At 40.2% G+C, this 23,854-nt stretch overlaps 2 protein-coding genes across 3 annotated transcripts; one reads left to right on the top strand and one right to left on the bottom strand.

The window, feature by feature from the left end:
• Positions 1-1,514: 1,514 nt before the first annotated feature.
• On the top strand, positions 1,515-5,194 carry LOC110983575 (uncharacterized). Its single transcript, XM_022242930.2, has 2 exons — positions 1,515-2,482; positions 2,754-5,194. Exon 2 carries the CDS (start codon positions 2,921-2,923, stop codon positions 3,863-3,865), a length of 945 nt encoding a protein of 314 aa, XP_022098622.2. The 5' UTR covers positions 1,515-2,482; positions 2,754-2,920; the 3' UTR covers positions 3,866-5,194.
• Positions 5,195-8,065: 2,871 nt separating this feature from the next.
• On the bottom strand, positions 8,066-23,589 carry LOC110983569 (uncharacterized). 2 transcript variants are annotated; one of them, XM_087141113.1, is made up of 3 exons: positions 23,417-23,589; positions 19,407-19,487; positions 8,066-17,872 (listed from the first exon to the last, which is right to left on the bottom strand). In XM_087141113.1, exon 3 carries the CDS (start codon positions 17,815-17,817, stop codon positions 14,152-14,154), a length of 3,666 nt encoding a protein of 1,221 aa, XP_086997239.1. In that variant the 5' UTR covers positions 17,818-17,872; positions 19,407-19,487; positions 23,417-23,589; the 3' UTR covers positions 8,066-14,151. The 2 variants fall into 2 exon arrangements, with proteins under 2 accessions (XP_086997239.1, XP_022098610.2); XM_022242918.2 differs by having other exon boundaries at positions 23,435-23,589.
• Positions 23,590-23,854: the final 265 nt, after the last annotated feature.

Below are 23,854 nucleotides of genomic sequence, written 5' to 3'. Positions count from 1 at the left end.
AGATGAGCGACTTCATGGTTTCAAGTCTTGGTTGATGCAGTGGCTACTTTTATTTTCAGTTCACCTGAGCTTGATACTTTATACCAAAGCCGACAGTTGTAATCCAAGTATGGGTTTCATTTCCTCAATACTTTTAGTGCTATAAACTTTCCCTCTTTAAAGGGCAACCAGGTCACTCAATTATTTCTGAGAACTTCCCTTGATCCAGGTCCTGCCACAAAGCTTACTAACTCGATGCTACACTGGCATACCTTATACATTTTTATAATCCCAAGCTGAACACTCAGTGTTCTACTGAGCATCAACGTCCCACTCACTGTTTTTTCCTGTTTCCCAGATTTGGACAAGAGAATATGTGCATTTGTGAATTATACACGAGCAAACCCAGCTGTTCTATGGGACTATTTCAGTGGAATTGTCAACTGGGTGAAGAATATGTGCAAGCGTCACCCTATGGCTATATGCTACATGCACACTCCACACCAACAGATGCCTCAATAAGGATGGGAAACTTCACAAATCGTCAATTTAATTTCCAAATTGAAATTGACTTGCATTTCATGAATGCATAAGTCACCTTATTGACTGCCTTGGCTCTCTTGGGCTTCAGCTGCGGACCATTCCACATCTTCAATGGCTGTAAGACAAAAAGATCCACATGTTTGTTTTTCATTATCTCTCAGTGAACAAGACTCTGAAGAAGAAACATTTGTTGCATTTATGTAGAAGTGAAGCGAGCATAGAACATGGTGCATAGGTTTTTTCGGGGAGGGGGCTTAACCTGCTTTGAGATACCTCTGGTGTATGCTCAGGCATAAAATGAAAGTTTACACTGTATGCTGAACAAAATATTGGAAATGGAGATCAATGCTGCACATCTAGGTGACAAGCTACATGTGATATTGACAGCATACCTAAAATGAACTGGTAGGAAATACTGAATTTTCTTCACAAAACTCAACATACCCTATCATGTAGTTACCAAACAGAGATAACCGCTGTAGTCATTAAACTGATCTAATAGGCCCTGGCATACCAACTCGTCCAATACCATACAGCATGCTCCACATGATCCTTCATGGATGTATGTCAGACAACTGAGATATTTCAGTTCCACAACCCCAGATCCAACTGTGGTCAAAATATATCACTGGGGGCAGGTTCTGAGGGACTTGCCTATCATCAGAAAAAAATCACTCCAAATTAACTAAGGATCAATGTGAATTCTGATCTCCAGTACCTTGTGCCACCACACCATCTGCAGGCTTCAACTGTGACACTGATTAATATTAGGACCAGCACACCATTAACATTCTTTCAACAAAATTGAGCATATCGAGTGTAAACTTATACACTTTTCAAATATGTAATTTTGAGGAGCGCATGAGTACAATTCCATCCTACTGTACTTTGTATACATTTTTACTTTGTGATGTACATGTACACATGAACAAAGCAAAAGTCTGACAGTTTAGCCAATGCAAGTGGCCGGTCTTGTACATGTACATGTAAATGGTTGGTCAAGATTTGGCTGGCTGATCTTAAAGGAACCAGGAAATAGAAATATTTTTATAAATGTTACTAAAACCCTTGAAATTGCATCTTTGGGTTTCAATTAACCTCATTTAAAATGTTTTGTTGTGCAATTTTAACCCACATTTTTAGGCTTGTTGGTTTATGTTAATGCATATTTGCATATTCATGAGCAGAACTATGATGTCACTGCCAATGACCACCAATGAGTCTGCATTTTGAGTCCCAATGGCTCATCACATTCTGCACCAATGTCCGTCAGGAAGTTGTTTACAACTACTAAAGAGAAGCACTTACCCATATCATATCAAGAGGGGTGTTGGACAAAAGATGAATTTAAACCAATAATCTTGAAATTTATAAGTTGTTTTGACTGACTCAAGAGGCATTCACGAGGGGGTAATTGTATAAATGTGCTTGGACAATGCATTTTCTAAAGCATGACTGAAGATACAATGTAACATCAGAAATATTGTGACATTTAGAAATACAGCAAATGGAAGTATGAAAGAATAGGCTGAGATAGAGTGAAACAAAAGAATGAACACTCATCTGTACAAAGAAAACCTAACACCAATGTCAACAGTGAAAGTTTACAGAGTAACTTGGTTACAGAAGTTGTCAGAACAATTGATCTAACACAATATAATGATATAATCAAGCCTTCACTTTCACTTTTACAGTTATTTAGGTCTAACATTCCTTGTTGGTATAAAACAGTAGCTACATGTATATCCATGCGTATTAAAACCTGCATGTACAACAAAAAGAGTTTTCAACTGGTGTGATCTCTCATTAGGGTTCACTAGTCTTGGCAGAATTTGCAAAATGTTGGAAAGGAGATCAATGACAAACTATGGATGAAGGCTACGGAAACAACCATTCAACTGGGAGGACTGATTTTTCAAAGCATGTTGAAAACGATCTGTTCGACCAAAGAACTTTCCAAGTAACATATTTGAGCACTTATGTCATCGCACCAATCGGCCTCTGCATAAACATAGTATTCCTCTACACTGTCATCCGAGTGAAGTCCATGCATACAATCATCAACATCTACTTATCCAATCTGGCAGTGGCTGACTCGCTTTGGCTCCTCAATGCTTTGCTGTACGCAGTGGTCCAAACTGCAGACACCAACATCTTTTTGTTCCATGCAATAGTATTTATCCCATTCATATTTCAAGTTGCTTCTAATTTCTTTGTGGTTACCTTAGCAGTTGAGAGATTCTCTGCAGTGCACCATCCACTGGCTTCCAGAGAAAAAGCTTCTAAATCTCGAGCAGCGAAGATTTCGGCAGGACTGTGGCTGGCAATAATTATCACCGGTGTGACTCCTATATTCTTACCAACATCTCTGGATGTTTTTATTGACATTATCCTTTGGATGAGTGCCATCATTGCTGCTGTTTGCTTCACTGTAACCGCTGCTTTGTACACCTACATAATAGCAAAAATCCACAACCGAGCAGTTCAACTGCCAAATCGTCCTAAGCAAACAAGCAAGGTCCTACGCATGGTTATCATAAATACTGTTATTTTCTTCTCGCTGAACTCTTCTGGAATTGCTCTTGCAATAAGTTTCATTGTGATAGTAAAGAATAATTTCATTGAACCGAGCCAGGACAGTGAATGTCTAAAACTTGTTGCTGCAGCAAATATTTTGACTGTATTTAAAGTACTCTTGCAGCTTATTAACAACTCCATTGATCCCCTAATCTACAGTGCCACTAACTCTGACTATCGTACAGCTGTAGTCCAGGCTTTCTCATTCCTCAAACTGTGCAGTACTTGCTACCCAAGACAGAATCCCAGCCAACCATCAGAGCCAAGGGAACAGATTGAGCTTCACGTGATTCCACAACCACAAAATGATCAACAGCACCATGCTGTCAGGCCAAGCAGCAGCAGCAAGCCACCAAGCCAAGGCCTTGCACAACACACACAGAGTCAGCAACCACTGCACAGCTGCCAACAACAATGTTCCAGGCCAAGTAGCAGCAAGGCATCCATGCACAGTCAGCAGCATGTTCTAGTGTATGCACATGTACATGCAGAACCAGCAGGGATCCCAGCACTTGCAAGTTCTCATCAGGAACAATGCTCTAGTCAGACTGACTGTAAGCCATCCATGCAGGGGGAACAGTGTGTCCATCCAGAACTAGAAAAACAGCCAGCAGTCACTAGCAAGTACTCAGGAACAATGTCCTGTGTTGACCATACTCAGCTGTCAGCACAAGGGGAACAATGTGTACATCCAGAACCAGAATGGAGTCAGTCACTCGAAAGTTGTCAAGAACAATGTTCTCTAGCAATTGGTAAGAACAAATGAAACAGATAAGGGTAATGAACAGTGTGCAGGCTCAGCATGTAGTTAAAGTTGCTTATAAGTGTGGCTGAATGCTGACAATCACAAACATCACCGCTAGCTCTCAGGCCTTCGCAGACATTGAAGGACTCAGCTTTGACACATGTATGAGTCAATGAGCCTTGAGCTAGACCAAGAGGGGATGCAATTTTTCTTGACAACGGAGGCTCCTTTGGTCAGACCTCAATTTCGCTGGTTTATGAACAACTCCCAGTGTGAAATGCATACGTTACAGTCGCATCACAACCAACAAAATAAACACGCTCAACCAATGTGGTTCTTTTCGACCACAAGGGGGTACTTCTGCTCAAGGCTGACTACCCTCAGTCTCTACAGGTTGATTGATATTTTGGGCAAAAGAAAAATTGAGATCGAATATTTATGCTAGGAACACATTTCAACTCAAGCAAATTTCACTAGCAATATTTTGTAGACAAATATGTTGTTTTTGTTGGCGCAAGACAGTATGAACTGGCCTTTACATTATGATTTTAGAAAACAAGGAGGGGTGTCTTGTAAAGAAACTCACCCAAAAATCCAAAATGTCTGATGGTTCTCAATTGGAATATCTAAGGTAGAGTCCACCTGTATCAGGTGGTGGTAGAGATCTGTTACAGCAGTCCTAGCCATAGATTCATCTGACATGCTAATGGATATGTTGTCTTCTAGGTCCAATCATGAACACAGACTGGCCTGTTATATAAATGTACATATTTAAGTGCATCATTTATTCATCATACACTGTACATACACATTGTTGTTGCTACAACGCCAGTTATCAATTTCCAGCTGGCACAGAGGTGCATGGCTCATCATGGCAACGATGAGAGTATGTGGAAAAAGAGATGAGTGTCTTCTGTCTTCAATAGATCTTACATTTAACGTGTCACCAATGACCATCGATGCTTGAATGTAAGAGAAAATATATGCGAGAATTCTTGGAACTATGCATTTGCCAACAAGTGTTACAAATTTTCCATTGTTCATAACATAACGACATGCTGCAGCGAACAACGTGCAACTGTGATTTCATTTTAAACAGATTTACATTGTAATAATAAACAACAGTTCTTCATTTTTAAATAAGGGTGACAGTAGGCCTGTATTTAAAAAAATGTTGAACTGTAGATTTGCTGAGGACTAGTGTTCTCTTTTCCCAAAGCTTAGAATGCATGGCGCTGACTTACCCATGATTAAAGCCTTGTACAGTGGTAAACACTTTGTTGTTAAATGTCAAGCATATTCATGAGCAGAACTATGATGTCACTGCCAATGACCACCAATGAGTCTGACTTACCCATGATTAAAGCCTTGTACAGTGGTAAACACTTTGTTGTTAAATGTCAAGGCCCTAATATGTCTACAATGTTTTAGCAAGAGAAATAGAATATACCAATGGTTAACTGTAAGTAGCACATCATACATCTGGGAGGATTCAGGATTCAGGGTTCTTCGTCAAAAATGCATGAGGGTCAGGGTAAATGGTTCATGAAATCTAAACTACAACTTTGGTTTATCAAGACTGCATGTGGTTCATAAACATATTTTGTGTTTTTCCCATGAGGCTTTGTCTCAGTTTTTCATCTTAAGAATTTAGTTCAATGGAGAGAATCCCAAGCTGAATCCCTTTGGTTCAATCTAACTCAATCTCCTGCTACAGCAAACATATTTTGCCTAATGCCGGTGAGGAAATGTTTTCACTGGGTGCCCACAGTTTCCATGTCCATCTACACTGGCGCTGAAACTGCAGACAATGATGAGCAGAAACCTTGGAAAACTGTGACAAATGTTTTGACATTACAAACCTGTAATTACGAAATGGCTGTTTTATGTGAGATGTTCATGAACGATGTACAGTAGTGTTTCTATATTTAGGTGTTCATCTTTATCAGTCCTGTATAGATTCCGTCATTTTGGGTCGTGCACCCAGAATGTATTTCAAAATTGTCAGCTACATGAATAAGAGGAGGAACGGTAAATTGTTGTCAGAGTGTATTCTCAAACCCGACTTCAATTCTTGTAACGAGGCATAAATATGATCATAATTTTCACTTATTCATCACAGCCAACTGGTATTAATTTGTAATGAACATTTATTTCATTGCTTTTAATTTTACTTACAAGTTCCCTGAAACAGTTAAACTCACTTTCATTTTAATGTGGCAGACTCATGAAGTCTAGGGCGTACAATTTGAAATTTCACATATTCTGATGACTTCTTGCTTGCTTAGCCTGTAAGTCTCCCAGTTGGGACAGGCGACAGTGATTACCTACTGACCATCAGTACCTTCAACATTCTGTTGATGGGGCACACATCACGACTTTCCTACCATGTATTCTCGAAGTAATCTGTACCTTTAATCAGAAATGGGATGGTCTGATGCATTTGTTTAAAGAAAGTTGGTTCTAGTAACATACTGTAACTTACGCACATAACGTAGCATGTACAGATCTCTTGCTAGAAATAAACCCCCTATTTTTTTAATTAAACAAACAAATAATTTTATCAGTTCAAAAGACTGCAATTATCTCATGAGAAAGAACCCCTCCTCCAGAAGGTAAGAATTATGCAACTTTGTAAATTGTGACATTAATTTTTTTTGTAGAAAGTACATTTATAATGCTTTTATTAACAAGATGGAAGCCAGCTGCGTAGACACAAGAATCTCCCAAGGATGGGAATAAAATGACTTGATACACTTGTCATATTGCTAGTTTTGATCTGGACATGTTCAACGGTGTAATTCATATGATGCCAGTTCCGTATTTGTTACCATTGATAGTACACATGTGTATGTTAATAACAGTACTGCGTTACTGAACATGCCCCTGGAAGCACCAGCAGATACAGTCCCCCCCTCCCCATTGGCATCTTGCCAACATCACCCTCTGCAACCCGTGGTTGGTGCTACAGTACCTCACCAGTCAAGATATCATCAGATGTTTCTTGCTTTGTCAGCTGCTTCCTACAGGGTACTCTAGAAGTCGCTTCTGCCAATTATTGACAACTTGTACTGCAAGTTGACAATTTTCTTCCTTCCAATATTAAAAATGATGCTATTCCCCCAGAACAGTTGATTTGAAACATGTGAGGGAGACATTTTATACATGTAAGTATGAATCTAGTATTCCTTTCCTATTCAGCATGGCAGTGACCAGTAATTGGTCTGTCTATACATGCCAAATTATAAAAAGAATGGGCTTATCTATTTTTTCCCAACTGTATAGTATTTTTCTTTCTTTCTTTTATTTTGAAATGTTACCTTCAAATAAAAGACAGAATCAAAATACACATACAACTTAACTGTTGACAGCAGCCCAGGGTGCAAGTTTACAGAGAGCTTGTTCCTCAGCTTATGACATCCACATTCATACTCTTTGTGCATGAGTGCATTACTAATTATCTTTTGTAAATACTACAATGGACCATCCCTGCTGAGTAAAAGCAACCATTCAGTTGTTTTCACATGGAGTACTCAACTCTTTTGGTTGAAATACAGCATGACATCAAGAATGTTGAAATACATGTATTCTTGAACTGTCTGACCTTTTTCCACTTGCTGGTCCCTTGCCCAACCGTGTGACATGTTTCTTTGGCATTTAGTCTCACAAACCTCACAAGTAGCTGGTTTTGTGGTTTGCTTCATTCAGAGCAAACATTTTGGCAATGGAAACCTTATCCAAGAAAATCCCTAAGAAACAATAATATTGGCCAATAAAGGAAATATTCAAATCTGAAAAGTGGAAGCACCAAGGTGTGTAGTGAAGTCAAGCAGGCAAAGGATGCGGCAGCGGCCTGGCCGCTCATGCATGCACTCAGGAAATATGTAGACAGACCTGGTCAAGACTAGCCTTGGAGTCGTCATTTCTCGTTTGATAGATTGAATAAAGACCTAAAAACTTCGGGCAAGATGTTCTTTTCAACAAATTGGATCTTTGTCCCAAAGCTTTTTGTGAAGCAATGTCCAAATGTTCACATACACACTGTGTATATTAGAGAATGAAATTAGTTTTGAAAAAGGGAAAGATTGAGCAAACAAGCAAGCAGGCAAAGGCAGAAAGAAAAATGCACAAATCAACTGGTTAACAGCACTGATAAATTCTGCTATTTGTTCCACCTTCTTACTGTGGCACCACAAGGACACTGGCCAACTATCATCAATGTAAAATGAGGTGGCTATTTTATTTCTTTGAACATTTGCAAGCAGAATTGCTCATTATCAAAAAGTACACTTTGCTGCCCTTTCATTTCATTCTCTTCATTTCACACAGCTGGGATAAGCAATTGTATATGTGATACAATAATTGTAAACTTCAACACCGCAACAGGTCAAGTCAAGAGCAACTAGATTTTCTAACTGAAATCATGTTTGGAGGAAACACTTTGTTGTTGCATCCAGCTGGACACCAGTAATTCCCTTATCTAAAAATCACAGTTTAACTGTTCATTTTGAATGTGTCCACAATGAACAATTCTGCAAATGGATAAGTCCCTTCCGTAAGACCAATGCATACAGCACTTCTCACTCTACATACATGTTATCACAAAGCCAGATATGGCAAGTAATACTCTCAACAAGTATCGAGGAGCCTGATAATAGCTCTGTCACTTCGAAAATATTTCATTGTTTATAAAGTAGAAAGTTCTACGGATTGTTAACAGTCCCATTTTTCAACCTAAATTTGATTTAAACATTGATTTCCATTACAGGCCTATCCTTTACCAGAAATATGGGATTGGAATTCGATCCACGCCTTCTTTACAAATCTCTCTTTATAGGCTTAACAGATTGTTTCTGGTGGGCCTGATGGTTGTTTTTATATTCATTGATTGTTGTCGCTTTTTTAGGGTACACGAACTTAAAACAATTTTTCAATTATTATTTATAGGTTAGAATAGCAATGGTAGCTAAATTTTATACATCTTCTGTTATTTGCTATAATCTTTTTTGGGGGGTGGGGGTGAGGGAGTAATTCAAGACAATTATTAATTTGTACGATACGAAAATCACCCTCTGATTCAACAAGCAGGATGAGATATTGTTGGGCTGTTGGGTACTACAGGGAATAAAACTCTATTGAAAAGTATTTTAAATATGAGTAACTAGATAAAAAAAGTAACTTCAACATCACATACTTTGGTAACACTTATGTGACTTACATTCTGTACAGTATAAACCACACTTAATGGACATTGAAAATCAAATGTTAAAACATTCAAGTGTACCCTTCAAAATTACAGCATAAACAGAAAAAAGGCACAACCCAAATAAAAAATCCCTTGATACACTTTTCAGATTCAAAGTCTGAGCAAAATTTCAATCATGGCTTCTTCTTTAAACTAATGTACTAATGAATTACAAAGTATTTCCTTTTAAATTTCCATGTAAGAGGAAATTAAAACCTCCTCAAACAAAGTCTTTGACGAAAAAAAACCCCCAAAAAGGATTTCTTTACCAAGACCCCTGGCTAATTCCCAATCATTCCGCGGCAACATGACTGTTCAATCCATCTAAACCATACCTTGCAATGTTTTGTGGTTGAATGTTTCTTTACCTTTTCATGGCTTTGCGATAACCAAACCAGAGAACTTATTTTTTTCCAGGGGAGGGAGAGTCAGGCTCCTCAGATTTTTTTTGTGACCAATATTATAATTGGTGACCAACGGACAAATATACATGTATCTAGGCATTACATTGTTACTGGTGTAAGAGTACCATTACCCTTTTAATACAAGATGTAATTTTTTTTAGAATTATGGCTGCAAATTGTTATTTCCATTGTTTATTTTTTTTTTGCTGTAAGAGCAGTGGGGTGGGTTTGACCCCAGAAACATTCCATCTGGATCAACAACTGCTAGAAGGAAGCATTTTACTTTGATTCAATAAGTCAAGTTCAACTTTTACTCATTTTTATCTGCTTTTTGGAATGGATTACACACATGCACAACATAAAATGTATGAGCTTAGTGATGAAACAGACCAAGCTATCAATGTTATGAGCAGTGTCTTTAAATAAATGCAGGCTTTTAGGTACATGCACTTGATATCACTGCAATAATATTGGATATTTTTTAAAGCAAATAGCAACATGGCAATGGCAATATTAATATTTTCATATAGAGTGGAAGTCAATTAATACTTTAATTGACCTATAGTGAGCAAAACAGGTAATTCAAACAACAAAATGCAAAACAGTATGACATGTCTACTTATTAAAAACCAATATCAAAATGTAAGTTACCCTTTGTAAAACATTGAGTAATGCGACGTTTAATATCAACCTAAATTACGTCAATTTCAATGCTCTTGAATTTTCCTTGTTAAACATACAATATAAATTCTAATACATGAACATATACAGATTGAGTGTAACTGGCAATTGGAAAGGTTGAACAGTACAGAATTACACATACTGGGATATGTGTACTGTTTCACTGCCACCTAGAACACATTGCCTCACAACTGAATTAAGCACACGTATCAGGTTCATGCTATGTATTTCAGTTTATTAGTCAAGGTGTGTCCACCTCTATCCATTTTGTTTGTTTCCTTATCATTAAGAAAACTAGGCCTGCTACCTTGCAGCCAATTTACAACATTTCATTTCTCCTTTTACACATCATGTAAGTCATTATCTTTGCAGGTTGCTGTTTTTGATTTTTTTTCACTGAAATTCATTGCCTTCAGAAGACGGATCAGACTGCTTGTTTTCAGAAATGTTAAAAAACTAAATTGACTTCCTTTGGGAAAGTTTTGTTGATTCCAGAACAAAAAGCATGTCGGGACTTCATGTCAACACACTGACAATTTCAATTCTAATAGATTTCATTACTGGTTAAAAGTTGATTAAAGTCACAATTAATTGGTGGCATTAGCCGATCCCGATCATCGTCCAGGAGCACCAGGCAGACGTCAATGGAACAATTGTGGCCCTGATGTCTGACACAATCTCACTAGTACCATGCAGAATATAATTGTAAATTTCCATTTCAAAATATCACAAGAGATTCTGTGAGATTCCAGTTGTGCATGCCCATCCGTACATCATTGCGTGCAGTCGAAACAGAAAACGTTTCTGATTTTGTTTTCACATTTTAAACAGCAGAGTTTGCTCTTCTATTCCTAGTGACAAAGCAACAATATCATAATATTTCAGCGTTCAAATCACAGGATCTACCCCTAGAGACTGCCTAGCAGAAGTATGGAAAACATGATTCAATATTCAGACCAAATTAGGCCGAAAAATCGGCAGCAAAACCCATCAAGCAGATGACCAAGTGTTCCCGAAGCCAACATGGCATTGCTGTCCAGTAAACTAGACAAGAAGTTGAAGGTCACCGTGAAATCAACATTGGCTGATGAGGCAAATCCGAGAACACCATGTCTTCAAATCCAAAAGGAGCTACAGGCAGTGAAGTTGTAAAGCGCATTGTCTGGCTTGAAAAGCTGGTTGTGAGATAGCTAGGCAACTGACAGGGTAACACATCAATCACTGTACCATGTTATGCCCTATCCCAAGTATCAAAATGTATTTGTCATACCTCTGTCTTGGATACCGTCTGTTCATTGGCCCAGAATGATTACACGCCAGGGCGACATATCTGCATATCACACTCACAGTGAGACATCTCATTCTGCCAAGAGCAAATGCATCTGACAGAAGAGCTTTGGGAAGTTCGAGAGCAACTGTTGTTGCTCATTTAATCAATTTTGCGTGGTACCTATGGTTACCAGGGAATTCAATCCATGCTCGCGCTCATACAACAGGCTCATTCACGTCCCCGCAGCATATCACCAAAGAAACAACTCAAGCAAGTGGCAAGCCAAAATCTGACACTAGCAGCAATCATCCAACCAAGCAGCCCACAGTGTAAATCATCATAGTGCAATCCGATCTACTGCCATCACTAGTTAGACCAATTGCCATCTGGCCGTAAGCTGACAAAACGTGCTCAAAATGTGCAACAGGAGTCCACAATAAGGATGACATAAAACCTTGTCACTCTACTATTGGTTTTCGGCCAAAATGCTGTCCATACACGAACAAATAACACCTTCATCTGGGCTTAGGGAAAGTGCTAAGAACAAGTACTTCTACCCAGCAACAGTACCCTTATAAGAATGCCCTTATAGCTCTGCCCTCCTTTAGATCTTAACGCTAAATGAGCCAGGTTACTTTGACCCATCTCACATAGGGGGGGGGGGAATTCTGCCCCTCCCCTGGGACTCAGCTGTGCCACATTCAATTGTTTTGAAACTTGGCATGCATGTAAAGACACCTCTTGTCGTGTCAAAAGCAAAGTTTGAAGTCAAACTTGCGGTTTTGTTGTAACGGTCATTTGAAGTTCAAGGCTACATTACATTCATATCAGTCCACATGCATTGAGCACTGCAATGGAAAAAGTATACTTTTTTGGCTTACCTGCACAGGAAAATATACACTGTGCAAGAACAGTATGTTTGACTTTTGCAAAATTGGTGTCAAAATGACAGTAAAAAGTTACTCTAAAATTCCTAAGGTTTAATTTGGAAAAAGTGTTTAGGGGGGCGGATTTGCCCACCCCCCAATCTTTTAGGGATAATAGCCCCATCTATTTATACATCAATCATTGTACCTTACATGTATTAGACCCTACCCATGTATCAAATGTATATAATATACATGTATATGTAGCAATAACCTGCATCTGGAATCAACAATAAACGAAGCAACTATCCAAGGAAAAACAACTCAAGCTTGTGAAGAACACACAATCTTACACTGTGAGGCTGCTGTGCCCAAAGTCAACCCACAAATTTTGGAGAATATAAACACACACTCAAAGTCTTGTGATCTGAATCTAGAAAGGGTACAAAAGCCCTTGATCAAAGGAATTACTGCCCTTGTGATAGCTTGTGAAGGACTACAACCAACTTCGAGTTGAACTGCTCCAGGAAGGAACTGATCAAATGGAATCTACATCCCACTTTGCACTGTGTGAAAATTAGAAAAAATGTCAAGGACCCCCCCCGGCTCTTTTTAGGGTTAAAGTCTGATGAAGCATTGGCAGTGGATACGAAAATTACAAAACTCCTTCAGAAAGACGTCATTGAAGTTTCAGATCCAGAAAGTGGCCAGTTAATATAAATTGTCCAAAACCTCAAAACGTACCTTTGCTAAACAACACAGCTTTCTTGGCAGAAAGGAGTATCAACAAGCTAGCTTTTCATTAGCTTCAAGAAGCCACATGCAGCAGTGAGCAAAAATACAACTGCAGGGTGGATTAATATTGTCATGAGCCATGCAGGAGTGGACACACTGGACAATTCAAGCCGCATTCAACTGGAGCAGCCCCAACTTCAGCTGCAAGGAGGCTACAGGTACTCATCCCAGAAATTTTTTGGATGATAGGATGGAGCAGAGGCTACTTTCCAGAAATACTACAACAAGCACTTCACCTGTAAGCAAGATAACATGGCTGATTCACTGTTGCAGAGGAGCCAATTTGTTGCAAGGTTATTCCAGACTTTATATAACTGTCCAAACTGACATCTTAAATATAACTGTCTACATGGAGGTCATTTGCAGTGATCTTTGAAAACAGTCGCTTTAGATTTTAAACCATATTGAACAAGCTTATTTTAAAACAAAGGACCCACAGAGGCCTACAACTTTGAAGTTATACCTTCATTGTTTATGTAGTTTTGCATGATTGTTGCATGAAGTGATCTCACTTCTTGTAGTTCAGACAAGGAACAATTACAAATTTCACATGCCGGCATCATGTTGTGATGAGGGCAGAGTTTGTAGGATATGCTCAATCCTGAATGGTTTTAGACATCTGGATCATGTCAGGTAGAAAAGAAGGGCCCAGGCTGACAGCTCTAAATTACCCTATTTTCTAGCTTAGAGTCCACTTCAAGGGACAATACCCACCAGAGGCATATTGTTCAATGGTGGACCCAACAGAAAGATTGCAACAGGTGTCACACTAGTAATAGCTACAGACTACCCTGATTCACCAGCCGATTCAGCCACTGGCAGCATTGCCAGTTCCGGGTATTGACATCCTTGGGGCATTTCATAAGGAGGCTGACAAGAACACCAGTTCCATAAGCACTGTGTGACACTGCTGAAGAGTTTAATAATCATAAGCTTTGAATAAACTCAGAATTGGCCACCTGTTTATTTTGAAGCCTTGTGGATTGTTTGAATCAAGTTCATTCTGGCCTTGGAAGGTTAGTCTTTGAGCTGCATCTGCTTCACAATTAAAAGTCATTTGGAAGTTTGATGCAACAAAGTGCACCCAGACCATCAGCAAAGAAAATGTGCCACTGCTTATCATCCTTGCCACTGACTGATGATCTTCCATTCTTTCCAAGTTTCAATTCCTGTGCTTCTTCCACCTTGGTTAGGACCTGTTTGAACTCGGCAGCAAACAAACAATGTGGACCTAGTCCAATAAAGGGGTGGATACCTCTAATGCAGCCATCCATGCCAAACCAGTATAGGTTCTCACGGTAGAGGGGAAGTTCTGTTGATTCAAACACAGAGACGGTGACTACAAATCCATCAATTTGGTTGAGGTGACAAGCTTCTGTTGGGACACCAGGAACCATGATCTTAGCAAGAATTGTTACAGGGGCTGATGGGCACTTTGTTGTGGACTTTGCTGAGACCCGGTCGGTGTGCTTAGCTCTCTGTAGAACAAATACATGATTTGCAACTCCAAGAATCACTTGGATGCATTTGTCACCCTTGCCAAACTGTGGGGTAACAGACAGACTGTTTACCGACAGTGCCTTTAGGAAGCTTCTCTCTCCAGTCAAGAGAACACCACTCTTTCCAGAAGGGCAAGAAGGTTGGTCTGTACTATGCCCGTTTTCTCTGTACCTAGTCTCAATGGGTTCCAGTGTGGCTGAATCAAGAATCAATATGCGATCTCTCAATGAAACAAAAACCATGCTTTCAACAAGAATGAACTGCTCAATGGTTCCAAGTGGCTTTGTTTGAAACTGCATGGTTCCATTTGTACTTATCAGCCTCAACCTTGATTTGATTTTATTGGTATGAAGCACCATATCCGTGTGCTCCGGATCATTGTCAAGAATTTCAAGACTGCTTGCTACAACTACAAATGTCTGACAGTCCCAGACACTATGACTTTGAACAACTATCCCCTTGGTATCAAAGATAACAAGCCTTGGTTTGAAGGATTTTTCAACTGCAACAAATATTTTTGCCGATTTGTCCATGTGATTATCCTGTGATGGCAGGCACCAAGTGGCATTAGGTTGATCAGGGCAATGAATTACAGGTTTATTGAATGTTTCTGGACTTGTGCAGTCTACAAAGACTAAAGTGTCAATTTCACCGGTGTCGTATACATGTGTGGTTGATGCTGCTGTGTAGAAGGCAAGAACAGCTGTAGATCGTCCTACTAGTGTTACTCTCATGAGGACAATGCTATGTGTTTCCAGTTCACGAGGCCCATCTTCCTGAATAGCCCTTAGCAGTTTCTTTTGTTGTTTTGGGGTCAGCTGTATGGAACTAACACACCTTCCAGGTGTCTTTCCCAATTTCCGTTTTATATCAATAAGGGTTAACCTTTCCCTGGAATCTCCATCCAATGCAGCTTTTAGAAAGTCAAACTGCATCTTTTTAGATTTAACAACACAGAAATCCAGGAAATCTAAGGCATCTTCCATAACCTTTGGATCATTACAGTAACCCTCATTTCTAAGCTGCTCCAAGATTGTCTCCTTTTTCTCAGCCATGATTGCCTCAACTAAATTCAGCTTGTGGCTACTGCCTTCACAACTGAAGTACAAAAGTGTTGCATGCGTGACAACCACCTCTTCCAGTTCCAGAAGTTTACTTTGAACAGTCCCTCTTTCAGCTACCATTTTATCATTCCATGTGAGAAGGGAGACAACATTACCCACATCAGAGCTGTATATCTTGACCGAAGTTGGAATGGACGTGTCAAAGGTCAAGTCAAACTCGGTGACATCATTCGATCCAAAGCCAGATTTGCAATTACTCCACGGCAGTGCCTCTTCTTCATGATATTGGTCAGGCACACAAATGCTGCCTGTGAAAGGGTCAAGCAACAGTGGTCTCAAGGGTGGAAGGTTTTGTATTAAGCAACCTGTTAGAAAACCATCTTTATTCAGGTGCAGACATAGGTTTTTAACCTGACTGTCTGTTACAGGCCAGTAAAGTGTATTCCAGATGTCTTGATACATATATTCATCATGGATCCTTCTGATGTCACAACCACAGAATCTGAATCGCCTTCTCCACACTAACGGCAGAGTTCTCAGATGTTTAGGATTCATGAACCCCTGTTTGCCTGATTTATTGGTATGGCTTTGCCATTCTGAGAACACCCACCACGGATGAGACTTTATGTCTGGGCCAATAAACACTGATACAGCACCTGGTATCCGTTGTGCAAGTGCCTGACTATGTGATGCGTATTGTTGAACGTAATTCATGTAAGACTCCTCTGCTTCCATGAAGTATCCCAGCATTGCTTCAACCAATGACAGATGAAGGTTTACCTGTGGAGCCCTGGCGGCAAGTCCCCTTAAGAGGTGTTTTGCTTCCAACAGCCATGCTGTATTTTGACCGACTGAGCAATCGCCATGAGTAGCTGGATATCCTGAGTGGCAGTGCAAAAAGGATTCAGCTGCCATTTGGACAATGTTTGGGTGACACTCTGGCTGGACAACCGCTGTGCTCCAGGAATCTGCTGCTCTTACTGCCAGTGCATTGCACATAAGTCCCTCATCGAATGCAGTAGCCATGAGCATCAAACTCTGCATTGAACAGTCTACTGCTAAAGCAGGGATGTGAGTTGAACACTGGTCTGCAGCTTGTTGATAATAAGTAACTGCTGGTTCTGGCTGGCCAAAATACAAATGTGCCCGTGCTACTTCATTCAAGTACAAAGCTTTCTGCAAGATCCATTTACCCTCACTTGTTGACTGTACTTCATCTTCACCTTCACTCATCTGTGAAGGATCACTTTCCAAATCACTTGGCATTCGCTCAGCGATTCTTAGAAATATTTCTTTGGCTTTAGACATATCACCCCTGCTCCACCATACATAAGCGACTGCAGGCTCAAAACAATATTTGACAAGCTTTGGGCAGACTCTTGCAAGGGCGCAGCTGACTCTCTTGATGGTCGCTTCCAAAGCTACTTCCACTGCTTCTTTCTCTGACTGTGTCCTTTCAGTATGTGGTTCTGACTTACGAAGAGGAAGTCTAAGAGGTAGCATCATCTGAATGGTATGGGCCAAAGCAGCAATACACCAGTCACTAGTCTCTCTCCCTTCCACTGCAACTGGTAAATACCAGCAGGACTCGTCACTGTACATACCAAATGTGTAGCCACAATACAAATACTGACGTGCATTAAGATCCGTTTCCCATGCCGGACGGCAACCACGAAAGAAACCTATGTCTGGAAGTTTGGAAGAATGGTTGACACATAGTCGCAAGTGCTCCTCAATAGTCTTTTCTCTGTTGATGAGTTCGTTCAAGAGCCATGTCAGCTGGATTCTTTGCAGCCTCTTTCTTTCCTGTTGTCTCCTCAACAGAGGGCCAAGCCCCGGGGGGACATGGATGGGTTTTGTGTCATCGCTGCTAGACATGACCTCATTCATACAAAGATTCACCAAGGAGGGCACTCTGGATAAAACAAATCCTTGGACTGGAATATCCGCGCTGGCAGAAGATCCTAAAGATTCGTCAGAATGATCTGATTGGTGTGGTAGTGAGAAACCAAAATTGAGCGTGTCCACATCCTTGGAGTTATCAGGGAGGTCAACAAGTCTTCCAGAGTAGAAGTCATCCTCCCACCAATACATATCTTCCATTGATGCTTTGATGCTAGCCGCTTCAGTGTCCCTATCTTGTGCCATGCTAGCTTGGTAGTTTTCTCATAGAAGTTGATGCTTTAGCATGAAGCAAACACATCTGTGATGGATGAAACAGATAAACATGTTACACTCTTCCATAAAGACATTCGCAGACTTTACAATTCTCTGAAAATGCATTAAAGCTTTGCAAGTTTTCTAAAAACATCTTGGACAAGGGAAAATTTCTTGCTTGTTTTGCTATTGACAACTTTTAAAATTTTTTTGACATTCAACAGTCTCCAACTGAATGTTCTGGTGTTTACATGTTTATCATGTTCTTGATATTGACAGAGCTTTTGTAGACAGGTGACTTGATCTACTACAAGAAAGTTTAATTACATGTATTTAGACCATCAGATAAACAATTCAACATGACATACTGGCATGTTGTGAAACCATTTTCAGGATGGTTGGTCCATTTTTCTGTTTTACCAATAACCATACTAACTCACTACATGTATTCACTTACGTACAGGCCTTGTGCTAACTTTTTTTCCTGGCTAGCTCACTGGGCTAGTTAACTGGATATTTTACAAGCCTGTTTAGAGTTTTACTAGCCCGTGTATAAAAAAATTAACGTCCTGTCCCGCGAGCATCACGTTTAAAAAAACACAAGTAAAAACACATCCACAACAACTCAGTTTTTGCGATCTTGTATTTATTACAAAAAGCATTATACATGTATATTTTTATCACAGTTTTTACAGGTAGGCTTAGTCTGAATTTTTCACAAGCCCACCGGGCAACCAAGGAACCAAGTTAAGAAAGCCCGGAGCATTTTTCGCTAGAATTTGTACACTGGGCTAGTACTATTTCGAGGCCTGACGTAAATGTTGAGTGACATCTGCATAAATTTGTATATATGACTATCTGTGTAGAGTACTGAAGTGTGAAGTCATACTGAATAAGTGTAGTGTAATTGAATGGTGTACATGTACATGTACTGGTTCATGTGCTGGCCGGTTCTCCACTAATACCTTTTACACACATAATTGTGCATGTGATGTCCTCACTTTGGTACTCTATAGTTAAGGTCCAACACACTACTTATGCAAATGTATGTCTTGATAGGCGATATTTTCCGACCATGTAATGTTTTGAGAAATAAAGTAAGTCTGTATGATCACACCAAATATGAAAAATCCATTTTTTTTGCTTTAATTTCTTTGTTATCATTGATGACAGAATGAACATTAATAGGGGCTCCTATTTTGTTGTAAATTGAGGAATATTCATGAAATGCATTCCAGTACATGTACATACACATGTACATGCTCGTGATGTGGAACTCAAAGTCTTCCATTCAGAATGACCTGTGTGTGTACGGAAAAAGGGTACATGTAGGTGTATGTGTAGGTTTGAGATTGGACTACACGTTTCCAGATAAAGCAACGGCAATACAAGCTATATAAAACTTATATAAAATGGATATCAGTGGTGGACGGTCCAGTGTGCCCTTTGAATAGACCTCCACATTCCATCCTTAGCAGTTTCACCCGAGCCACTCAGACAGTAAGATCCATGTATAATGTACACTGCATCTACATGTATCGTTCAGAGAGTGATATTAGCTGTCATTTGAAATCACTAACCCGATTTTAGCCTGACTTGCACTCCAATGTTGGACAAAAGCATAAGCTGTCTTCAAAGTGGAATAGCAATCCAGACATTTTCTGCGAATAAAAGGGTGGATTTGAATAAAGACTATAAAGAATAATTTATTCCTGCAATAGACTTGGACACACCAATATCTGGTCAAAATGTGAGCGAAAGTGATATTGAAACAATTTCCTTAGATACAAATGCTAAATAAAATTAAAGACAGATTTGTTCCCAATACAGCTGGGAATACATCATGCAATTGGACTTTCAGCAGTGATCCTGAAAGAATCCTTGAAGTGGATACAAAAATACAAGTCCTGACTCTTGATAAAATATGGACCACACAGACACTACGTTTTCTAGTGCCACTATTTAGATAGATGCTTCTATATATGTGTATACTCTACATGTGACAGACATTTTGGATGGGGGGGGTGAAAGGGTGACAAACTTTTGGATGAGTGTAAATAAGGGGTCCCTCAAAATAACTGAACTGTAGTGCATACTGTTAGTTGTGACTCACGTCATATTAAGTAAGGGAATAAACATGTGCTGGGCAGGTTTTAAACATGCATTTAAGACCAGCTCAGGAGAATGGACGTAACTAATGTCCTCGCCTGAACGGCTCAGGCATTATCAGCACTCGTTCTCCTGAGCAAAGTCTTAAACGCACATATTTATTCCCATTCATAAATACCTTTTCATTCTGAGAGTCTAAAGAAGTCAACATATAATGGATTTCCAACAATTTTGTTCTAAAACTTTACTTCATTTTCCTGAGCACCCCCGTCCAGTGGTATACATGTATCCCTTTTGAAAGTTGTCCACAGAATCCCCTTCAATGAACTTGGCATGCATGCAGCACATGCACACAGTCCCCTGACCTTTTGGGGGGTCAGGGGCCTGAGCCCCCAGGTGGTCCCCTCCCAATGTGCCATGTTAAAGGGGACCCAACAAAGGAAGAGTGAGCTTGCGTGGATCCTCACGGGGTCAATTATTTTTATTATTCATAGACATGCATATGGGTACATTTTAAGAATTCATCTATATTGGTTGTTGATAATTGTCTCTATACTTTCCTCATGGCACATTTGCCATGATGCCAACGACTGAAAATAACAGATTGTTCAGCTGTGAAAGGACCAATACCCCAAGTAGTAACAGGTCCTCGGTGACTGACAATTATCACATTAGCTTCACTGTAATCGTGATTCAGGGCATATGGTTTGGGTCATTTATTTTGATTTTAGAACAGTTTAATGTAATGGATTCACTTTCGTTCTGCACTTTGTAAGTGAAACACTTCACCACCGAGTAGAGGGCACTTTTGACCATGGGAAACTCCAAACCCTTGTTGAGATGGAGGCAGAGAGGTTGCTATAAATGAGTTCAAGAACAGTTTGAAAGTAAGTATACCCAGGGGCATGGTGTTGATATACATTATTTCGATTCATTAGAAAGTCCTGATAAAAAGAGCAAGTACAGCTTACTGTTTTTTCCTCAAATAATTATGTTGGTGTGAAAAACCTTCACCCACTTACCGAGGGCTGTAAGACTCCCCCAAAACCCCATGCCCCAGGTTGCAATGAGGCCCCAGCGATCGGAGAGAATAAAATCAACTACTTCAATGTAATCTTGAGGTGGGGCATGAGGGTTGGGTATTTCATTCAAATTTCAGAATAAAGAACTGACTGTAGCATCACCAGAGAATAATTAATTTCAACTCATCTCGGCAATGCTCAAGGAAGGGTCCTCATCTCTGTGACAGCGTTCACAGACCAGCCCAAGAAGCGCTTGATTTCTGTCGTATGCCGACCACTGGTAAGCATCTCTGCTACTGGAACTCCTGCTCTCCCCTTTGGGGGTTTTCAATTACGAAGGCATAGTAAAACACTCGCTTGTTTTAACCCATACTTGTTCTCACCATTGAGCTAGTGGCATCGAAGTACAAGAGGACTTTTTTCCACTCTATTAAACAAAGAGCCACTTGCTCATCCATCATCACATATACCATAAAGGGAATTGAGGAAAAAATACTGGATGACACCTCCTCCTGAGTATTTGCAGTTTGGATAAACGTCTTTTGTACACACAGTGAAGCAATTTGACCTCATGGAGAGCATTTTTGTGTAATTGTGTCCAACTGCTTGTGTCAGTGCTTTCCTCAAGATGTCCATTGAGGGGCAAGTTGTCAAGTTTCCTGCTTATTTTTCTTCTTGGCTAATGCCCCTACCTAAGCAGCCCCAAACAAATATTAGATGCACCACTGCTGTGGGCAGAGTTGTGTGTGCATACATCACGCTGAATGGCAAAGTATATGTATGTATGTAAATGTCAACACATGCGTGTGCATGGCGAAAAAGCTTTTTTTCTGTTTCTTTAGCATTCCATCATGTTAATAGGTCCGACTTAGTCCAAGTAACTTGGACTCTACAAATCGCCTTTAACATATGGATATGGTGTACAGTTTCAATATGATCACCACTGTTGGACATGCGATGAGCCTCAGGAATCAGTCATTGGCGCGTGTGCCTACATGGCATGCCTTTTGTGAGTGGTCTGCTAGGGCTAGGCCGGCGCGCCATACCATCATCTCCAGGACATTAACAACACAGTTCAAATCACTATTTCAACAAGATGGTGACACCAAGCTCGACGACAAGACCATTTCCGACTTGAAGGGAAATTTCTCTTTTCTTCCCAATGTGACTAAACATTATCATCATAATTCATTGTTGGAATCTCCCATTCTCACTTAATCCTAAGCCCGCACATTTAAGGCCCATTTTGGAGGTGAATTCAGAGGATTTTGATTCAAGGTTCCGTTTAAGCTATTTTGAGTGAAATGAATTAATGGGATGGAAAGCCTATGGAAGGTACCTGAACTCTATTATCACCCATATCAAAATGTTAAGAAAGGCGATTTGTAGAGTCCAAGTTACTTGGACTAGGCCCGACTTAGCCCCAGACTAGGGGCCATTCTATTGGACTCCCTCCATATCTTTGGCCCCACAATGGTCAATCCAAAAAGTGGAAACTCCGCAAAAACGCATGCTATGAAACCCCTTTTGTGTGTATGGATCACTCACTCGATCAAACCACCAACGTATTAATATGGGCGATTTCCAATATGTAGAAGTTCGTGAAATTTTAGTTTTGATTTGGACCAGTCATTTATTACATAGGCCTACAGCCATTAACTCCGACCCGATTGTTGACCAATGCCAAACACAGTCGGGATCTGTTTAGTCTGGGAACCAGACAGCATTAGAGACGGTGATTCCAACTGCTGTTTTATCACCGACTTTGTATCACTCGTAATGAAGCCTTGTGTGCATGCATGAAAGCAATGAATGTGTAGAAAACAACAGCCGTCAGGTATTTTCATGGGTGCTTGTCATCATTGTGCGAGATAGGGATTCAGACTCAGATCCCAGGCATCATATATTTTGGTTCATCATTCATCAACGTTCTTAGGCAATATAATGCTCTGGGGATCTATGTCATAACACTTTACTCTGCAGTATCCTACTCTACTCCACTGGCTAGCAATTCATCGCAATCTTCTCAGTCATGGTTGTTGAACTTGAGTAAAGTCATGGCAAAAACACATTGCTAAGATATGTGTTCTGACTGTTTTCACAACTAGTTCTCATTCCATCCTATAATAAGCTAGGCCTGATTTAGCCCCGATAGTCATGCTAGTGAGTAGTGTGGCACACACCCTCGCTCTCACTCAGCGAGTGTCCGTGCCACACTGGTGCCAGTAGTGGGGCTAGGCCTGACCGAATTCTAAGTAAAAACAAATTTTGGAATTTAGGCCAGGGCCTAGGCCCGGGCCCTACTCGCCCTCCCTACCAATTGTTACATGTTCTGCAGGGCCAGTCATGCTATTGCCAGTGCAGTGCTCACGGGTCACTGCTCAAATTAAACAATCCTCAACACTAACTACTAAGTTTTGGTAGGCCTACTACTAGCCTAGTGCTGATGAATGACCTACAGCACACAGTGTACATACAGACGAGTTGCCCATCCGTTCTGGAACTGCAAGTGTTTTATTCCTCCATGGTTGAACCATAGAGCAAGGAACAGACTAGGTACGTTGGGTATGTAACTTCCTGTTTACCATGTGTGTTTACCATTAATTTAACACCGGCACCAAATGGGTTTGTCGCACAGGGGCCAAACGGTGCACATAGCTCTAAATTATGGATTGTCCGAAATCGGCAGTGTCTCCGTTCCAGCCTCCACCCAGTAGTATCTCCTACTGACGTTTTTAGCTCATTTTAAAGTTTGTTGTAAACAAATTATGTAATTATACCTTTTAGATGTGAAAAAAATGAAGTACTTAAAATTACAGGTTACTAGGAATTTCGATTTGAGGAACACCGTTACTGCAACAAAGCCGAAATTTTAAAAAATGAGGGATGATTGCACC

This window comes from Acanthaster planci, linkage group LG09 (genome assembly GCF_054643075.1).
Source record: "Acanthaster planci isolate LZ-2023a linkage group LG09, COTS_SCS, whole genome shotgun sequence".
In the NCBI taxonomy this organism is placed as follows: domain Eukaryota; kingdom Metazoa; phylum Echinodermata; class Asteroidea; order Valvatida; family Acanthasteridae; genus Acanthaster; species Acanthaster planci.
This window is presented reverse-complemented; position numbering and strand designations above follow the sequence as displayed.

Excerpts from the sequence above, each read along its gene's own strand:
- LOC110983575 (XM_022242930.2), top strand. The coding sequence starts at position 2,921 with ATGAGTGCCATCATTGCTGCTGTTTGCTTCACTGTAACCGCTGCTTTG.
- LOC110983569 (XM_087141113.1), bottom strand. The coding sequence starts at position 17,817 with ATGGCACAAGATAGGGACACTGAAGCGGCTAGCATCAAAGCATCAATG.